This window comes from Notolepis coatsorum, assembly GCF_963971535.1.
Source record: "Notolepis coatsorum genome assembly, contig: SCAFFOLD_115, whole genome shotgun sequence".
NCBI lineage: Eukaryota > Metazoa > Chordata > Actinopteri > Aulopiformes > Paralepididae > Notolepis > Notolepis coatsorum.
Window position 1 is genome coordinate 767,786 of NW_028169930.1, and position 17,072 is coordinate 784,857.

General features: G+C 47.4%; 1 protein-coding gene across 1 annotated transcript in view; it reads right to left on the bottom strand.

The window, feature by feature from the left end:
• Positions 1 to 6,282, bottom strand: part of LOC311248650 (UV-stimulated scaffold protein A-like) — a gene marked incomplete at its 5' end in the record, with an annotated part of 140,811 nt that extends 134,529 nt beyond the window's left edge. Inside the window, one exon of the mRNA XM_084339504.1 lies at positions 6,153 to 6,282. Within this exon, the coding sequence (XP_084195630.1) occupies positions 6,153 to 6,282 (130 nt within the window). The remainder of the gene's footprint in view (positions 1 to 6,152) is intronic.
• Positions 6,283 to 17,072: the final 10,790 nt, after the last annotated feature.

The following is a 17,072-nucleotide window of genomic DNA, read 5'->3' on the forward strand; positions in this document are numbered from 1 at the left end:
CAAGCTGATGGATAAATATGTGCACCTGCGTCAACTACCTATACCGCTCATAGACGGTGCCACCCCGACCCTGCTGATAGGCTCCGACCATGCAGACCTCATCGTCCCGATAGACCGGGTCCACACAGGGCCCAGAGGCTGTCCTGCAGCAGTCGAGACCCGCCTAGGATGGACATTACAAGGCCCCCTCGCTAAGTCTCTTAACCGAACAGCAGCCACTAACTGCCTCCACTCCAGAGTGACAGAAGAAGACACCACCCTCCTACAGCATGTCGAGAGGCTATGGACACTAGAGACAATGCCCTTTAAGAACGAAAAGAAAGACATTCGTTCCAAGGAAGACATTTACGCTATAGCCCTCCTCGAGCAGGGGACAAAGAGAGTCAAAGTCAACGGAGTGATGAGATACGCAACTCCACTCCTGAGGCGAGAGGGTATGCCTACCTTCCACGCCCCAAAAGAAGCGACGGAGCGGTATCTATTGAACACAGAGCGGCGCCTAGCCAGAGACCCCGCTCAAGAGACGGTGTACCGCGCTGAGATTAACAAGCTAATCACAGCGGGACACATAAAGAAAATTGACATTAAAGAGGCCGATCAGACGACCGAATCATGGTACGTGCCGCACCACAAAGTCCACCACAACGGCAAGGATCGTATTGTGTTCAACTGCAGCTACCAGATCGGATCACAAAATCTGAATAAAGAGCTCTTGCCCGGCCCAACACTCGGCCCCTCTCTACTAGGCGTGTTACTACGTTTCCGCCAAGACAAGGTGGCCATCAGCGGCGACATCAAAGGGATGTTCCTGCAGGTAAGACTAGTGGAGGAGGACAAGCCCCTGCTGCGGTTCCTATGGAGAGAGAGGATCGGGGATGAGCAACCAGCCATCTATCAATGGGAAGTCCTCCCTTTCGGAACCACATGCAGCCCATGCTGTGCTACGTTTGCACTGCAAAAACACGTCGCAGAGGACCCAGCAGCTGATGAAGAGGTCCGACAAAGTGTAGGAAATAGTTTCTACGTGGACAACTGTCTGCAAAGCGTCTCGACGCCAGAAGAAGCCGAGGCCCTTCTACTCAAGCTCCGCGCCTCCCTGATCAAAGGCGGCTTTGATCTCAGGCAGTGGGCCAGCAGCGACCCGCAAGTATTGCGCAGCCTCTCCCCCGAGGACAAGGCAGCAAGCAGCGAGACCTGGATGGCGACCATCCCAGGAGAAGCCCAAGAAATGACATTAGGACTAGTCTGGCGCTTCAAAACAGACTCGCTCCATTATAAACACACACCCCTGACCAAGGAGCAGGGAAGGTCGACTGCACTACCGACCACCAGACGGAGTGTATACAGAACACTCGCCAGACAATATGACCCGTTGGGATGTATTCTACCTTACACCACCAGGGCAAAGATGATTGTAAGAGCGTTATGGGACAAGGACCAGGGCTGGGACGACCCCATACCCGAACACCTTGCATCCACATGGAGAGAGTGGGAGACGGAACTCAGCTCACTCCCAGGTGTCAACATACGCCGCAGCTACTTCCCACCCACAGTGAGGCCGGAGACGTGCCAGATGGACCTGCACGTCTTCAGCGACGCCTCCGAAGTAGCCTACGGTTCGGTGGCCTACTTGCGTGCCCGAGAGGAGGGAGGAGAAATACATACTGCTTTCATCCTGGCTCGCTCAAGAATAGCCCCACGAAAGCAACAATCTATCCCGCGTCTAGAGCTCTGCGCAGCCCTAGCAGGAGCGCAACTCGCCACGTTAATCCAACGTGAACTCACCATTCCGGTGCAAAGAACAATCTTGTGGTCAGACTCCACGACAGTACTCACATGGATCCGGTCTGATTCGTGCAGATACAAGGTCTTCGTGGGAGTCAGAGTCACAGAGATTCAAGATTTAACAGAAGTAGCAAGCTGGAGGTATGTGGACACAAAACACAACCCAGCTGACGTCATCACCCGGGGAATGTCCCTGGATGACCTCACCCGTCACAACCTATACAGTGACGGGCCAGAGTTCCTCAAGCTCCCGGAAGAAGAGTGGCCTACACCCACCCCACGGGAAGCGAGTAAAGAGGAGGCCGGAAACAAGAAATCTATGTTCTGTGGATTGAACACACTCGTCTCCACAGACCCCGACATAGACGATTGCCTCACCCTAGAGAGTGCGCAGCTAAAGACATTCCTGTGGCACCACCCAGAGGTTCAGCTCACTACTGACATTACTGCAGCTGACTACGAAGAAGCAGAACTTCTTCTCCTACAACGAGCCCAGAGAGACTCGTTCCCCGATGAGCTAGACTGTCTACAGGGAGCAAAGCCCGTCCCATCAGACAGCAGACTGCTCCACCTAGCCCCCGAGAGCGACGCCCATGGTCTCATCAGAGTGGGTGGTCGTCTGCGGAGAGCTCCAGACTTACCGGATGACGTCAAGTACCCGATAGTCTTAAACAGCCGACACAAGGTCACAGAGCTGATCATAAAGAAATACGACGAGGATGTGCATCACGCCGGGGCAGAGAGAGTCTTCGCGGAGATCAGACGTCGTTATTGGATACTGCAAGGGAGAGAAGCAGTGCGGCGCTTCCAGCGAACCTGTCTAGACTGTCGTAAGTGGCGAGCGCAGCCCAGTATACCCCGGATGGCTGACCTACCTCCCTGTCGCCTCCGACTCGGCGACAAGCCTTTTCACTCCACCGGTATGGACTGTTTCGGCCCGCTGTATATAAAGAAAGGAAGAGGAACCGAGAAGCGGTGGGGTATTGTATTCAAATGCATGACCACCCGAGCGATGCATATAGAACTCCTTCCAACCATGAGCACAGACTCATTCCTTATGGCCTTCCGAAGATTCACATCGCGGAAAGGCAAACCGTCTATATCAGTGGTTCTCAACTGGTCTAGCCTCGAGACCCAACATTTTCCTTAGTCATTAAGTCGCGACCCAAAATTTTAAACCACTATGATTTATGTAAAAAAAAAATATTTGCAGTAATACGCAATCTTTCAAAACTTGAAATAAACACAAAAAAGTGCAACAAAAGTGCAACTATTGCTAAAAACCCAATGAAATAAAAGAATAATACATAATATATGCTTCTTAGCAGATTTCTTAGCTTAACATAACAGACCTCAGTTTGGGGGAACTAATGGGATAACTGGGATTGCAATAAAAGTGCAACTAGGGCTAAAAACCCAATGAAATAAAATAATAATAAATAAAATGCTTCTTAGCAGATTTCTTAGCTTAACATAACAGACCTACGTTTGGGGGAACTAATGGGATAACTGGGGTTGCAACAAAAGTGCAACTAGGGCTAAAAACCCAATGAAATTAAATAATAATAATAAATAATTATGCTTCTTAGCAGACTTCTTAGCTTAACATAACAGACCTAAGTTTGGGGGAACTAATGGGATAACTGGGATTGCAATAAAAGTGCAACTAGGGCTAAAAACCCAATGAAATAAAATAATAATAAATAAAATGCTTCTTAGCAGATTTCTTAGCTTAACATAACAGACCTACGTTTGGGGGAACTAATGGGATAACTGGGGTTGCAACAAAAGTGCAACTAAGGGCTAAAAACACAATGAAATAAAATAATAATAATAAATAATATATCCTTCTTAGCAGACTTCTTAGCTTAACATGCAGGGAACTAATGGAATAACTGGGGATGATGTTTGCTCCTGACAAGAGTCTCAAAGTCTGGGGTGATGGTAGACAAAGCAACTCTGAGGTCATGCTCAATGTCCAATCTGTTCCACCGCTTTGTCTTCAGCTGGACCAGAGCTGAGAAGCCACTTTCACAAAGATAGGTAGTGAAAAAAAGTCAATTTTTTTTTTTTTTTTTTTTTACACACACATCCGCGACCCACTCAAAATGGCCCCGCGACCCACTTTTGGGTCGCGACCCACCAGTTGAGAAACACTGGTCTATATTATTGTCTGATCACGGGACAAACTTCAAAGGCGGAGAAAGAGAGCTGAGAGAGAGCTTCCAAGCTATGGGCCCAGAACTTAAGACCCACCTCGCTCCATCCCAGATTGACTTCCAGTTTAATCCCCCGAACGCACCTCACTTCGGTGGAACTTGGGAACGAGAAGTACGTTCAATAAAGACAGCCCTGTACGCCGTGCTTGGGGCCCAGACCGTGGCGGAAGAAGTCCTAATGACAGTCCTCACGGAGATCGAGGGAGTATTGAACTCAAAGCCCCTCGGTTACGTCTCAAGTGATGTAGCAGATGTCGACCCAGTCACCCCCAACACACTCTTGATGGGGCGGCTGGACCCCGCGCTACCACAGACAATGTACAGGCCTGAAGAAGCGAACGGCCGAAGAATGTGGAGGTACAGTCAAGTATTGGCTGACAAGTTTTGGAACAGCTTCCTACTCCACTATCTACCGTCTCTACAGACCCGCCAGAAATGGGTGAAAGAGAGAGACAATTTGACAGAAGGGACAGTCGTCATGATTATCGACCAGTCACTACCCCGAGCTATGTGGCCGGCTGGCCGCGTAAGCAAAGTGATCACCGGTGCCGACGGAAAGGTCCGAGCAGCCGAAGTGCTCGTCCAAGGACGGATCTACACCCGACCCGTGGCGAGGCTAATAGAACTGCCAAGGCTCCCCGATACTATCGATGACGACCATGACCCCATGACTTTGTGAACTGCCCGAACCCTCACAACAGACATTGAGTAGTGGACAGTGCGGTTAATCTGTCTCTGCTTAGCTAATTAGGTGGGACTAATTAGGAGGCGGCTGTTACAAAGGATCAGATTAAACCGAATATATATATTTATTGATTGATATATATTGCATAGTATTTGTATATCGTTTGATATCCCTTGTATATTCCTTGTACATATACACGGAATATCCCTTTAGCCTAGGACAGACCATAATATTTCATTCTCCTATTGGACAGCGGTCCACAGGCGCCAGGGCCGTGCCTCCAGAGTCAGGTTCAAAGCCACCGTCAAGACATGTCTGTACATGCCCGGCCTTGCCCAGGGATACGAGACAGAAATGAGGTTGGCACTAGATTGTTCGCCGTGCATATAAATATGGCGCAGGTGAATACAGAAGTAGAGTTACCCAATAAGTTGAAGCCTCACCCACGATACTCCGTGCGGTGAAGTATAGCCTGTTTGGCCCCAAATAGAGCATTGAGACCGTGTGCGAATTAATAACTGAATTGTCAGAGTTTGGCGCTATACCGTCGAGTGCGACATATTTCTATTAAGTCAGTAATAGTCTATTTGGGTATAGTGTATCGTGCGGCTAAAGTTCTACAGTGACCAGCATCACCAACGCTTCCTCGTATCAGCTAGAGTGCTTATCCAGGCTGGGCTGCTTTCATGGCGCTTTCACCCGAGGAGACCTAGACGAGAACCGTGTGGACATGTACACTGGATTAATCTACCCGACGACTACATAGCCCTTTGCGGCTGGATTATATTTGTTTTGGTCCTGTGATTTATGGAGCGGAGAATCGCCGACGCCTACACGTGTGGGATTTACCCTGTGAGGAGCCACGTCGAGTCTGCGCCTCAGAGAGCCTGAGGCCGGCTAGCTTTCTTCACTGTGGAGCTACAGTCTACGGAGAACAGCTGTATTCGTCTGTGGATCAAGAGACTATTGCACCGTCTCCTGTACTTGGAGTCTCCTTAGTCATCGTTGACCAGACTCTCTACTACCGACAGATCCTCTACCCCTGCTGGCTTACAACCGGGGGGACCCTTCCAGTATCTCCCGCTATATATTACTAGTGTACCATAGATATAATTCCCTAAGATTCAGGTTGTATAATTACCTCCTGCGTAACCAGAGAATGGACATTCATTATTGATTTGCCTACGCACATTCCTTTGCCTTATAAGCGCATCCAAAGTAAAATAGAGAAGTATATTATGTACCTTTTGCTGCAATAAATACTTAATTACCACTTTGTGTGGAACCGATTCATTGTGGGAAGTGTTCATCATATTTATATATCATGTACTGTATGGCCAGTAATTAAAGTACATAAAGCGGTAGTGGTTTAATGATACCATACTTATCAATACAGTCAGGGAATTGTACCCCTCAGTTACACTAATACTAACCGCACTAATACTAACCACACTAATACTCACCATACTCCTCTCTGAGGTGATCGGGGATGTAAGGCTCATATCCCTCTTTCTCGGGAACCTCTTCAAAATCTTCATCATCATCATCGTCATCATCATCTTCACACTCCTCTCCGTCTGCGGTGGCCTTCATCTGAGGAAGAGGAGGGACAAGTTGAAGGGAGGGATGTTGGAGAATGTAGAGCTAGAGCACATAGAAAGGACCCTTTCTGCGCAAGCTCACTCGCTCACTCACTCACTCACTCACTCACTCACTCACTCACTCACTCACTCACTCACTCACTCACTCACTCACTCACTCACTCACTCACTCACTCACTCACTCACTCACTCACTCACTCACTCAGATTCAGACAACTTTATTGATCCCGCGTGGGGCAATTCATATTTGTAGCTTCACGAGTAACAAAAACAACAAACAACAAAACATCTCAATGACAGCACGACAACAACAACATTCCATGCAATACTCCATGCCATACACAATCAAGTAAAAGTAAAACTAAGTGTAAAAGGCTACTTAAAATGACACTCACTCACTCATTTAGTGGAATATGGATCATGTACACGTTTCTAGTGCTGACTGAGAGGACAGAGACAGTGCTGACTGAGAGGACAGAGACAGTGCTGACTGAGAGGACAGAGACAGTGCTGACTGAGAGGACAGAGACAGTGCTGACTGAGAGGACAGAGACAGTGTTGAGAGGACAGAGACAGTGCTGAGAGGACAGAGACAGTGCTGACTGAGAGGACAGAGACAGTGTTGACTGAGAGGACAGAGACAGTGCTGACTGAGAGGACAGAGACAGTGCTGACTGAGAGGACAGAGACAGTGCTGACTGAGAGGACAGAGACAGTGCTGACTGAGAGGACAGAGACAGTGGTGACTGAGAGGACAGAGACAGTGCTGACTGAGAGGACAGAGACAGAGCTGACTGAGAGGACAGAGACAGTGCTGACTGAGAGGACAGAGACAGTGCTGACTGAGAGGACAGAGACAGTGCTGACTGAGAGGACAGAGACAGTGTTGACTGAGAGGACAGAGACAGTGCTGACTGAGAGGACAGAGACAGTGCTGACTGAGAGGACAGAGACAGTGCTGACTGAGAGGACAGAGGCAGTGCTGACTGAGAGGACAGAGACAGTGCTGACTGAGAGGACAGAGACAGTGCTGACTGAGAGGACAGAGACAGTGCTGAGAGGACAGAGACAGTGCTGACTGAGAGGACAGCGACAGTGCTGACTGAGAGGACAGAGACAGTGCTGACTGAGAGGACAGAGACAGTGCTGACTGAGAGTACAGAGACAGTGCTGACTGAGAGGACAGAGACAGTGCTGACTGAGAGGACAGAGACAGTGCTGACTGAGAGGACAGAGACAGTGCTGACTGAGAGGACAGTGCTGACTGAGAGGACAGAGACAGTGCTGACTGAGAGGACAGAGACAGTGCTGACTGAGAGGACAGAGACAGTGCTGACTGAGAGGACAGAGACAGTGCTGACTGAGAGGACAGAGACAGTGCTGACTGAGAGGACAGAGACAGTGCTGAGAGGACAGAGACAGTGCTGACTGAGAGGACAGAGACAGTGCTGACTGAGAGGACAGAGACAGTGCTGACTGAGAGGACAGAGACAGTGCTGAGAGGACAGAGACAGTGCTGACTGAGAGGACAGAGACAGTGCTGACTGAGAGGACAGAGACAGTGCTGACTGAGAGGACAGACAGTGCTGACTGAGAGGACAGAGACAGTGCTGACTGAGAGGACAGAGACAGTGCTGACTGAGAGGACAGAGACAGTGCTGACTGAGAGGACAGAGGCAGTGCTGACTGAGAGGACAGATACAGTGCTGACTGAGAGGACAGAGACAGTGCTGACTGAGAGGACAGATACAGTGCTGACTGAGAGGACAGAGACAGTGCTGAGAGGACAGAGACAGTGCTGACTGAGAGGACAGAGACAGTGCTGACTGAGAGGACAGAGACAGTGCTGACTGAGAGGACAGAGACAGTGCTGACTGAGAGGACAGGGAGGACCTGGAGGGAGGGAGGACCTGCTCAGATGATCCCCACGTGGCCAGAGGCAGCTTCACTTCAGCTCAGACCATTAACCCTTCAGGTTCTCCTCTCTGTCTCATCAGCAGGATCGAGGTAAAGACAGCGCTGCCTGCTATTTAGCCCCTTTTCCTGATAACCTAGTGTGCCTCTCTCTCTCCCACCCCATCTCTCTCTCTCTCCCACCCCCTCTCTCTCCAACCCTCTCCCTCTCTCTCCCACCCCCCCTCTCTCTCTCTCCAACCCTCTCCCTCTCTCTCTCTATCCCACCCTCTCCCTCTATCTCTCTCTCCCACCCCATCTCTCTCTCTCTCCAACCCTCTCTCTCTCTCTCTCTCTCCTACCCCCTCTCTCTCTCCAACCCTCTCTCTCTCTCTCCAACCCTCTCTCTCTCTCTCCAACCCTCTCCCTCTCTCTCTCCCACCCCCTCTCTCTCTCTCTCCAACCCTCTCTCTCCCTCTCTCTCTCTCTCCAACCCTCTCTCTCCCTCTCTCTCTCCAACCCTCTCCCTCTCTCTCTCCCACCCCCTCTCTCTCTCTCCCTCTCTCTCTCCGACCCCCCCCCTCTATCTCTCTCTCCCATCCTATCCCTCTCTCTCCCACCCCCCCCTCTCTCTCTCTCTCTCCCATCCTATCTCTCTCTATCTCCCATTATCTCACTCTCCCATCCCCTCTCTCTCCCATTCTCTCACTCTCTCCCATCTTCTGACTCTCTCTCTCTCTTTCCTTTGTACCTGCCAATCCACTCACTAAGGGTTAATACCTGAACGCAACCCTCAGATCCCTGTGTGTGTGTGTGTGTGCGCGTGTGTGGGTGAGTGTGTGTGTGCGTGTGTGTGTGTGCGTGTGTGTTAGAAACCAGAGGGCAAAGCGGGCTGACGCTCCGATGAACAGATAAGAGAGGAGAGTACAGCGAGCCAGTGACTGCTGGGGTGTGTGTGTGTGTGTGTGTGTGTGTGTGTGTGTGTGAGAGAGAGATAGGTGTCTGGTCTGATAAGCTTGTTGCTTAGACACAGAGGGCAGAGAAGGGAGAAAGGAAGGGGTCACTCTGACACACACACACACTCACTCACACACACACACACACACACACACACACACACACACACACACACACACACACACACACACACACACACACACACACACACACACACACACACACACACACACACACACACACACACACATGGTAGGAGCTCCAATCAGAGGCATAGTAACATAAATGATGTAGTTATGTATGCATGGGGTATGTACTGGGCAGCTCCTAGTGGTCAACGGTGACTGTGGTTGTACTGGGCAGCTCCTAGTGGTCAACAGTGTTATACTGTGGTTGTACTGGGCAGCTCCTAGTGGTCAACAGTGACTGTGGTTGTACTGGGCAGCTCCTAGTGGTCAACAGTGTCAGACTGTGGTTGTACTGGGCAGCTCCTAGTGGTCAACAGTGTTAGACTGGTTGTACTGGGCAGCTCCTAGTGGTCAACAGTGTCAGACTGTGGTTGTACTGGGCAGCTCCTAGTGGTCAACAGTGTCAGACTGTGGTTGTACTGGGCAGCTCCTAGTGGTCAACGGTGACTGTGGTTGTACTGGGCAGCTCCTAGTGGTCAACAGTGTTATACTGTGGTTGTACTGGGCAGCTCCTAGTGGTCAACAGTGACTGTGGTTGTACTGGGCAGCTCCTAGTGGTCAACAGTGTCAGACTGTGGTTGTACTGGGCAGCTCCTAGTGGTCAACAGTGTCAGATTGTGGTTGTACTGGGCAGCTCCTAGTGGTCAACAGTGTCAGACTGTGGTTGTACTGGGCAGCTCCTAGTGGTCAACAGTGTCAGACTGTGGTTGTACTGGGCAGCTCCTAGTGGTCAACAGTGTCAGACTGTGGTTGTACTGGGCAGCTCCTAGTGGTCAACAGTGTCAGACTGTGGTTGTACTGGGCAGCTCCTAGTGGTCAACAGTGTCAGACTGTGGTTGTACTGGGCAGCTCCTAGTGGTCAACAGTGTCATACTGTGGTTGTACTGGGCAGCTCCTAGTGGTCAACAGTGTCAGACTGTGGTTGTACTGGGCAGCTCCTAGTGGTCAACAGTGTTAGACTGGTTGTACTGGGCAGCTCCTAGTGGTCAACAGTGTCAGACTGTGGTTGTATTGGGCAGCTCCTAGTGGTCAACAGTGTCATACTGTGGTTGTACTGGGCAGCTCCTAGTGGTCAACAGTGTCAGACTGTGGTTGTACTGGGCAGCTCCTAGTGGTCAACAGTGTTAGACTGGTTGTACTGGGCAGCTCCTAGTGGTCAACAGTGTCAGACTGTGGTTGTATTGGGCAGCTCCTAGTGGCCAACAGTGTCAGACTGTGGTTGTACTGGGCAGCTCCTAGTGGTCAACAGTGTTATACTGTGGTTGTACTGGGCAACTCCTAGTGGTCAACAGTGTCAGACTGTGGTTGTACTGGGCAGCTCCTAGTGGTCAACAGTGTCAGACTGTGGTTGTATTGGGCAGCTCCTAGTGGTCAACAGTGTCAGACTGTGGTTGTATTGGGCAGCTCCTAGTGGTCAACAGTGTCGGACTGTGGTTGTACTGGAAAGCTCCTAGTGGTCAACAGTGTTAGACTGTGGTTGTACTGGGCAGCTCCTAGTGGTCAACAGTGTCAGACTGTGGTTGTACTGGGCAGCTCCTAGTGGTCAACAGTGTCAGACTGTGGTTGTACTGGGCAGCTCCTAGTGGTCAACAGTGTCAGACTGTGGTTGTACTGGGCAGCTCCTAGTGGTCAACAGTGTCAGGCTGTGGTTGTACTGGGCAGCCTCTGTCTCTCTCTCCCACTCTTTCTTGCCCTCTTTTCTCTCCCTCTCTCTATCTGCCTATATCTGTCTCTCTCAATTCAATTCAATTCAATTCAAAAAGCTTTATTGGCATGAAATTTCATAAATGTTGCCAAAGCACAATTATGACATAAACATAACAATATAAGATCAAAGAAATACAGGAGATGGTGCGGTGAGTAAAATATGGTACATGTATATACAGTATATGTGTCCTACTGGTTGTCCCTTGTCTTGTGACATGAATTGACATATTTTGCAGCTAAAACTGCACATTATTTCTGTTCCCCCAGGAGGAATGGCAATTTCTGGACTTCTGTCATACTTTGGAATTCTGGGGAAATTATTAAAATTTTTGGAAAGAATTCCTCCCTAATATTTCTGTAATGTTCACATTGTGTTAGGAGGTGTAGTTCTGTCTCTACGGCTCCCTCATCACAAATACAGCACAGCCTCTCCTCTCTGGGCAGCCAGGTCTGTCTGTGTCGGCCCTTCTCTATCGCCAAACCATGGTCACTCAGTCTGTACCTTGTCAGAGTCTTTCTTAGATTCTTATCAGTTACTGTGCTGAGGTAGTCTGCCACAGTATACTGTCTGTTTAGGGCCAAATATGTTTCTAATTTGTGTTGTGATTGTGTGAGTTGATTCCAATAAGTAATGTATTCATCTTTTTCTTTGGTTATAATTTGGTTAGGTCTAATCTTCTGAGGCTAGGGTTTGTGATGTCAGAGTGTGAGATGTCAGCAAGTTTCATTATGAGTTGACAAAAGGGACTCCTTTGTAGGTCCAGCTCTTGGCAGGCCAGGGCTTTATGATGATAGCAGGCCGGGTAACTTTTTTTAATATGGCTCCAGAATTTAATTGATCTATTTTGCATATTTATGAGTAACGGATATTGTCCTAATTCAGCCCTGCATGCAGAGTTTGGGCTTTTTCTTTGTACCCTGAGAATTGTTTTGCAGAACTCTACATGCAGGATCTCAATTGGATTTTTGTCCCATTTTGCCCAATCCGTTACTAATAAAGGGCCCCATACCTCACTGCCGTACAGTGCAATTGATTCTATAACTGATTTAAATATTTTGAACCATGTCCTGATTGGAATTTGGATTTGAACTGAGCGCTTGATGGCATAGAAAGCCCTTTTTGCCTTCTCCTTGAGTTCCTTTACAGCTGAACAGAAATGTCCAGTGGAGCTGATTTGTAAACCTAGATATGTATAGCTATTTGTTTGTTCTATTTGGGTCCCACCTATTTTGTATTCTGGGTGATTTCTATGTAACTGGGATCTTTTTTGGAAGGTCATTTAGGTTTTCTTCATATTCACTGTCAGGGCCCAGGTCTGACAGTACTGATGAAGAATGTCCAAATTTTGCTGAAGACCTTCTCTAGTAGGAGACAGTATGACCAGGTCGTCTGTTAAAGCCCAACCTCCAGGTTAAACCCTACTGATCAATTATGGGTAGTTTACATCATTGGTATATCATTTCATTATTTATTTTTTTCCATTTGACACCGGAAATGCCACTCTGAAAGAGTTAAAAAGGTCCACGCACGAATAACATGCACGCGCGAATCAAAAAAGCTTATCAAACGGCGACGTCACTACAGGTGCATATTAATGAGCCGAATCTAAAAGCTAGCATGGCCGTGACGTCACTTCAGGAAATGCCTTGCCCGTCCGGGTCATAGTACTAGTTCAATGGTGGCCCACTCGGTGCATCACAGTTAGCCTATATAGCTCCGCCGTCCCTGCTGCCTACAGTTGGGACCACTACACTGACGTTAGCCTATGGTTCTCTCCTCTTTGTGTGCCCCCGTCCTCGCGGGTGTCCTGCGGAGGAGCTTGTGGACGCGACAACAGCGGCGGCCGTTGTTAGCTCATAGCTATCGTGTACAACTAGCCTTTACGGGCTCGAGCACCCTACAGCATAGACATCTATATTCTATTATAGATATCTATGCCCTACAGGCTGCCACCATTGTCGCCGTTGTCGCGTCCATGGCCCCCCGGCAGGGTACCCGTGGGGACGGGGTGTACAGAGAGGAGAGAACCATTTTGGGTCGGCCGTTCATGCCGGCCAGCGAGCCGGATGTCGGGATATTTTGTTAGCACAATAGCTACCAAGCTAAGCTATGTTAGCTACTAACGTTATAAACACAATATGTGTACAACGACACAATGATTTACATTATTACAAATATGGTAACGTGGTTGTGGCTTTAGAGATGGGTGGCTATAATCACGGAGCAATAGTGTTAGGTGAAACAGATACATTTTCATTCGGCTAGTAGTAGCAAGCATATATCAGTGCCTGCCACTAGCTGTGTGACTCTCAGCGCCCCCTGGTGAGCCCCCTGGTGCCCTGCACCTGTTGTGACGATCATTTCGATTACACACGCACGTTATGAACCATTGATTAAAATATGCACGTGCGTGGTGATTGTGTTGGGCAGACAAAATGTTTGATAAAAACGCTAAAACTGGGTCAATTTCAATACTTTTTTTTCCATTCTTCATGAAAGTCACTGTTGGCCTAGTCCACATTGTTTATTGAACAAAAATACAACGTGAAGGTTGACCTTTAAATATTTTTAAGATGGCCAATTTGCATTTTCTGTTTGTATGTTATTAACATCTCATTTAATATGCCATCAGTCCCACATGCTTTTTTGTTCTGCAGAGCTTTTAATTTGTCTTCCAATTCTAATTCACTGATTGGGTAGTCCAGTGGGTTCTGATAATCCTTAATAGCGCTTTCAAGATTTTTTTATTTTATAGAAATGTGTTCTTGGGCTTGATTCTTTGTTGGTTTTCTATAAAGATTTTCAAAGTGGTTTTTCCATGTATCTCCATTTTGAATGGATTGTTCATTTTTATGTTTCTTGGTAAATTAGTTCCATTTTTCCCAGAATTTATTTGACCCCAGAGACTCTTCAATTAATTGTAACTGGTTTTGTATATATTGTTCTTTTTTTGTTCTCAGTGTGTTTTTATATTGCTTTAGAGTTTCACAGTAACTAAGACGGAGTTCCTGACTATCTGGATTCCTGTGTTTTTGGTTGGAGATATTTCTTAGGGTCTTCCTAATGGATTTGCAGTCTGAATCAAACCACCTTTCCTTGTTTGTTTTCTTTGGTTGTTCTGTTTTACATTTTAAATTTGATGATGAGGCCAAATTATCAAATATGTGGTTGATGTGTACCAGACACCACTCTACACCTTCATTATTCTGAGGCTAAATCTGGGCCAGGAAGGAGTCTAGAAGAGACTGTGTTGACTCACTGACCATAGCATCCTGGTACTGCTCCAGACTGTTTTGAGCCCATCTGTATTTCATCTTTATGTTGTACAGATTACAGGCTTGAGAGCTTATATTACCTGTGTCTGCTCTTTTTAGATACAAAGTGATCTGAGAGTGATCTGATAGAGGTGTTTGTTCTTTTACAGTGAAGGCTCTCAAGGAGGTTAGGTCTAAATCTGTTATAGCATAATCAACGGTGCTGCTACCAAGTCTTGAGCAATATGTATACCGTCCAAAGGAATCCCCTCGCAACCTTCCGTTGGTAATGTACAGACCCAACGCTCTACAAAGCTGCAACACTTGTCTTCCACTCTTGTTTGTGTTTTTATCATAATTTTTCCTGTATGTGTGCCTGTACGTGGGCAAGTGTGTGTGTGTGTGTGTGTGTGTGTGTGTGTGTGTGTGTGTGTGTATATGTGTGTGTGTGTGTGTGTGTGTATGCCTGTATGCGCGTGTGTGCGCGTGTACGTGTGTTTATGTCCCAGTGTCTGTGAGTGTGAGTGAGAGATGGCAGAATGGATTGAGTGGGGAGCACAAGGAAAATTGTTCAAAATTGTTCATGAGAGTGACACTGAACACATTCTGTAGATTTGTCGATTGAATGTGAAACCTCATGAAAAATAAAAATATTTAAAACATAATTTTTCCTGTTGGTAAGGATAGGGAAATTGAGGTGATCTCCAGTGATATAACTGTCACCTTCGGTACTAGTGAAGTCAACCTGCTCACCAGTCCTAGAGTTTAAATCTCCCATGATCAGCACAGATCCCTGGGCCTGGAAATGACTGGTCTCTTCTTCTATGGTGGAGAAAATATCCTCGTCAAAATATGGAGACTCAATTGGGGGAATATAAATTGCACATAAAAAAATACTTTTCCCGCTGGAAATTATACCTTTTTTTTTATTTTAACCAAATGTGATATTTCCCTTTCTTCTTTATTTCTATAGAGTCTGCTAGTTGTGACTTATACCATACCAACATCCCCCCTGAGTCTCTGCCCTGGGTGACTCCATTTAGTTTAGTTGATGGGACAATAATCTCTCTATAGTTAGGAGGGCATCCAGTAGGGACGTCTCCTTTACACCAAGTCTCCTGTAAAATAACAATATCAACACCAGTAACCTAGTCTAAGGCCCTGTTTAGACGGAAACGCTAGCAGGTGAATCCGCAAAAATATTTTTTCGGATGTGCCTTTCGTTTATACGGAAACGGCGTTTTTACGGGGTGAAACCGTAAAAAAGTGAGACCACCTTCCAGGGTGGAATTCCTAGAAACGATAAACCTTCGCGCTCTCATCTAAACTGTCAAACCGCATAAAACGATGACGAAAGGGTTGTCAAGGCTCTCGTCGCGCGTACTGCTTACATCACAGTACTGTATTTGCAAATCTGGTATGTCATAAATGCATAGATGTAGCAGTACTGTCTATCTGTATGTCATGTATGTCATATATGTTACGATGAATTGAAAATGGGGGACCCTGATGTAAACAAGACGAAAGTCTTTCTCTGGTCTGCATCCCCTTAACAATTGTATGTATTGAGCTGTACTGTATTGTACCCATTCTGCAATCTGTTAATAAAGTTTTCAATCAATCAATCAAAACAGGCATGCGCCAGTAGCCTAGAAGCGTAAACAAAGCATGTCTGATTCTATCCATGGCGATCACCTGAAGGCTACATTGGCAGTACTTTTAAATACACAAGAATCTGTCCCGCGGCTATCACAACTATTAGTACTGGACCCACTGTCTGTGAGTGACTCTGCTTTGGTCCAATCACATTCCCCCACCCACAGTCTGCGAATCAGAGGCAGAGTAGGGCGGGTCTTCACAGCACGTCATGTGACATATGCGCCAATCGTGTGACAGCGGGGCTCAGTCGTCTCGAGTCGTTACAGCCTCGTATGCACGCAGAATTCCATCCCAAAACGCTAGTCTAAACGCAAAATTAAAAGTGAGACCGCAAGACGACTTTTGCGGTTTCTGTTCAGACTCTCTCCGTCTAAACGTAGCCTGAGAAGTCAAGATTTCTGCTTTTTAAACCAAATAAATAAGAATTTAAACCCTGAATAGTCCAAACTGATATGCTAAATGATGTCATTGACATTGTAACAAGTTGTCATTTCAAAAGGAGAAGAAAGAAGTAACTGTTTTTTAACATAAACATATACATTTACAATGTGATGACATTTAACCTGGCATGTATGTACCTTTTTTAAAGGAGTACTACCTACTTAATTACCACCGACCCTGAGTGTGGCCCATTAGATGAGAGCATAACGTGCTCAGCATGTCCTGGATGGATCTCAGTTCACTGTTCCCTCTCTCTATCTGCCTATGACTGTCTCTCTCTCCCTCTCTCTCTCCCTCTCTCTATCTGCCTATATCTGTCTCTCTCTCCCTCTCTCTCTCCCTCTCTCTATCTGCCTATATCTGTCTCTCTCTCCCATTCTTTTCTCTCCCTCTCTCTATCTGTCTCTCTCTCCCTCTCTCTATCTCTCTCTCTCCCTCTCTCTATCTGCCTATATCTGTCTCTCTCTCCCTCTCTCTATCTGCCTATATCTGTCTCTCTCTCCCACTCTTTTCTCTCCCTCTCTCTATCTGTCTCTCTCCCTCTCTCTATCTGCCTATATCTGTCTCTCTCCCCCACTATTTCTCTCCCTCTCTCTATCTGCCTATATCTGTCTCTCTCTCCCTCTCTCTATCTGCCTATATCTGTATCTCTCTCCCACTCTTTTCTCTCCCTCTCTCTATC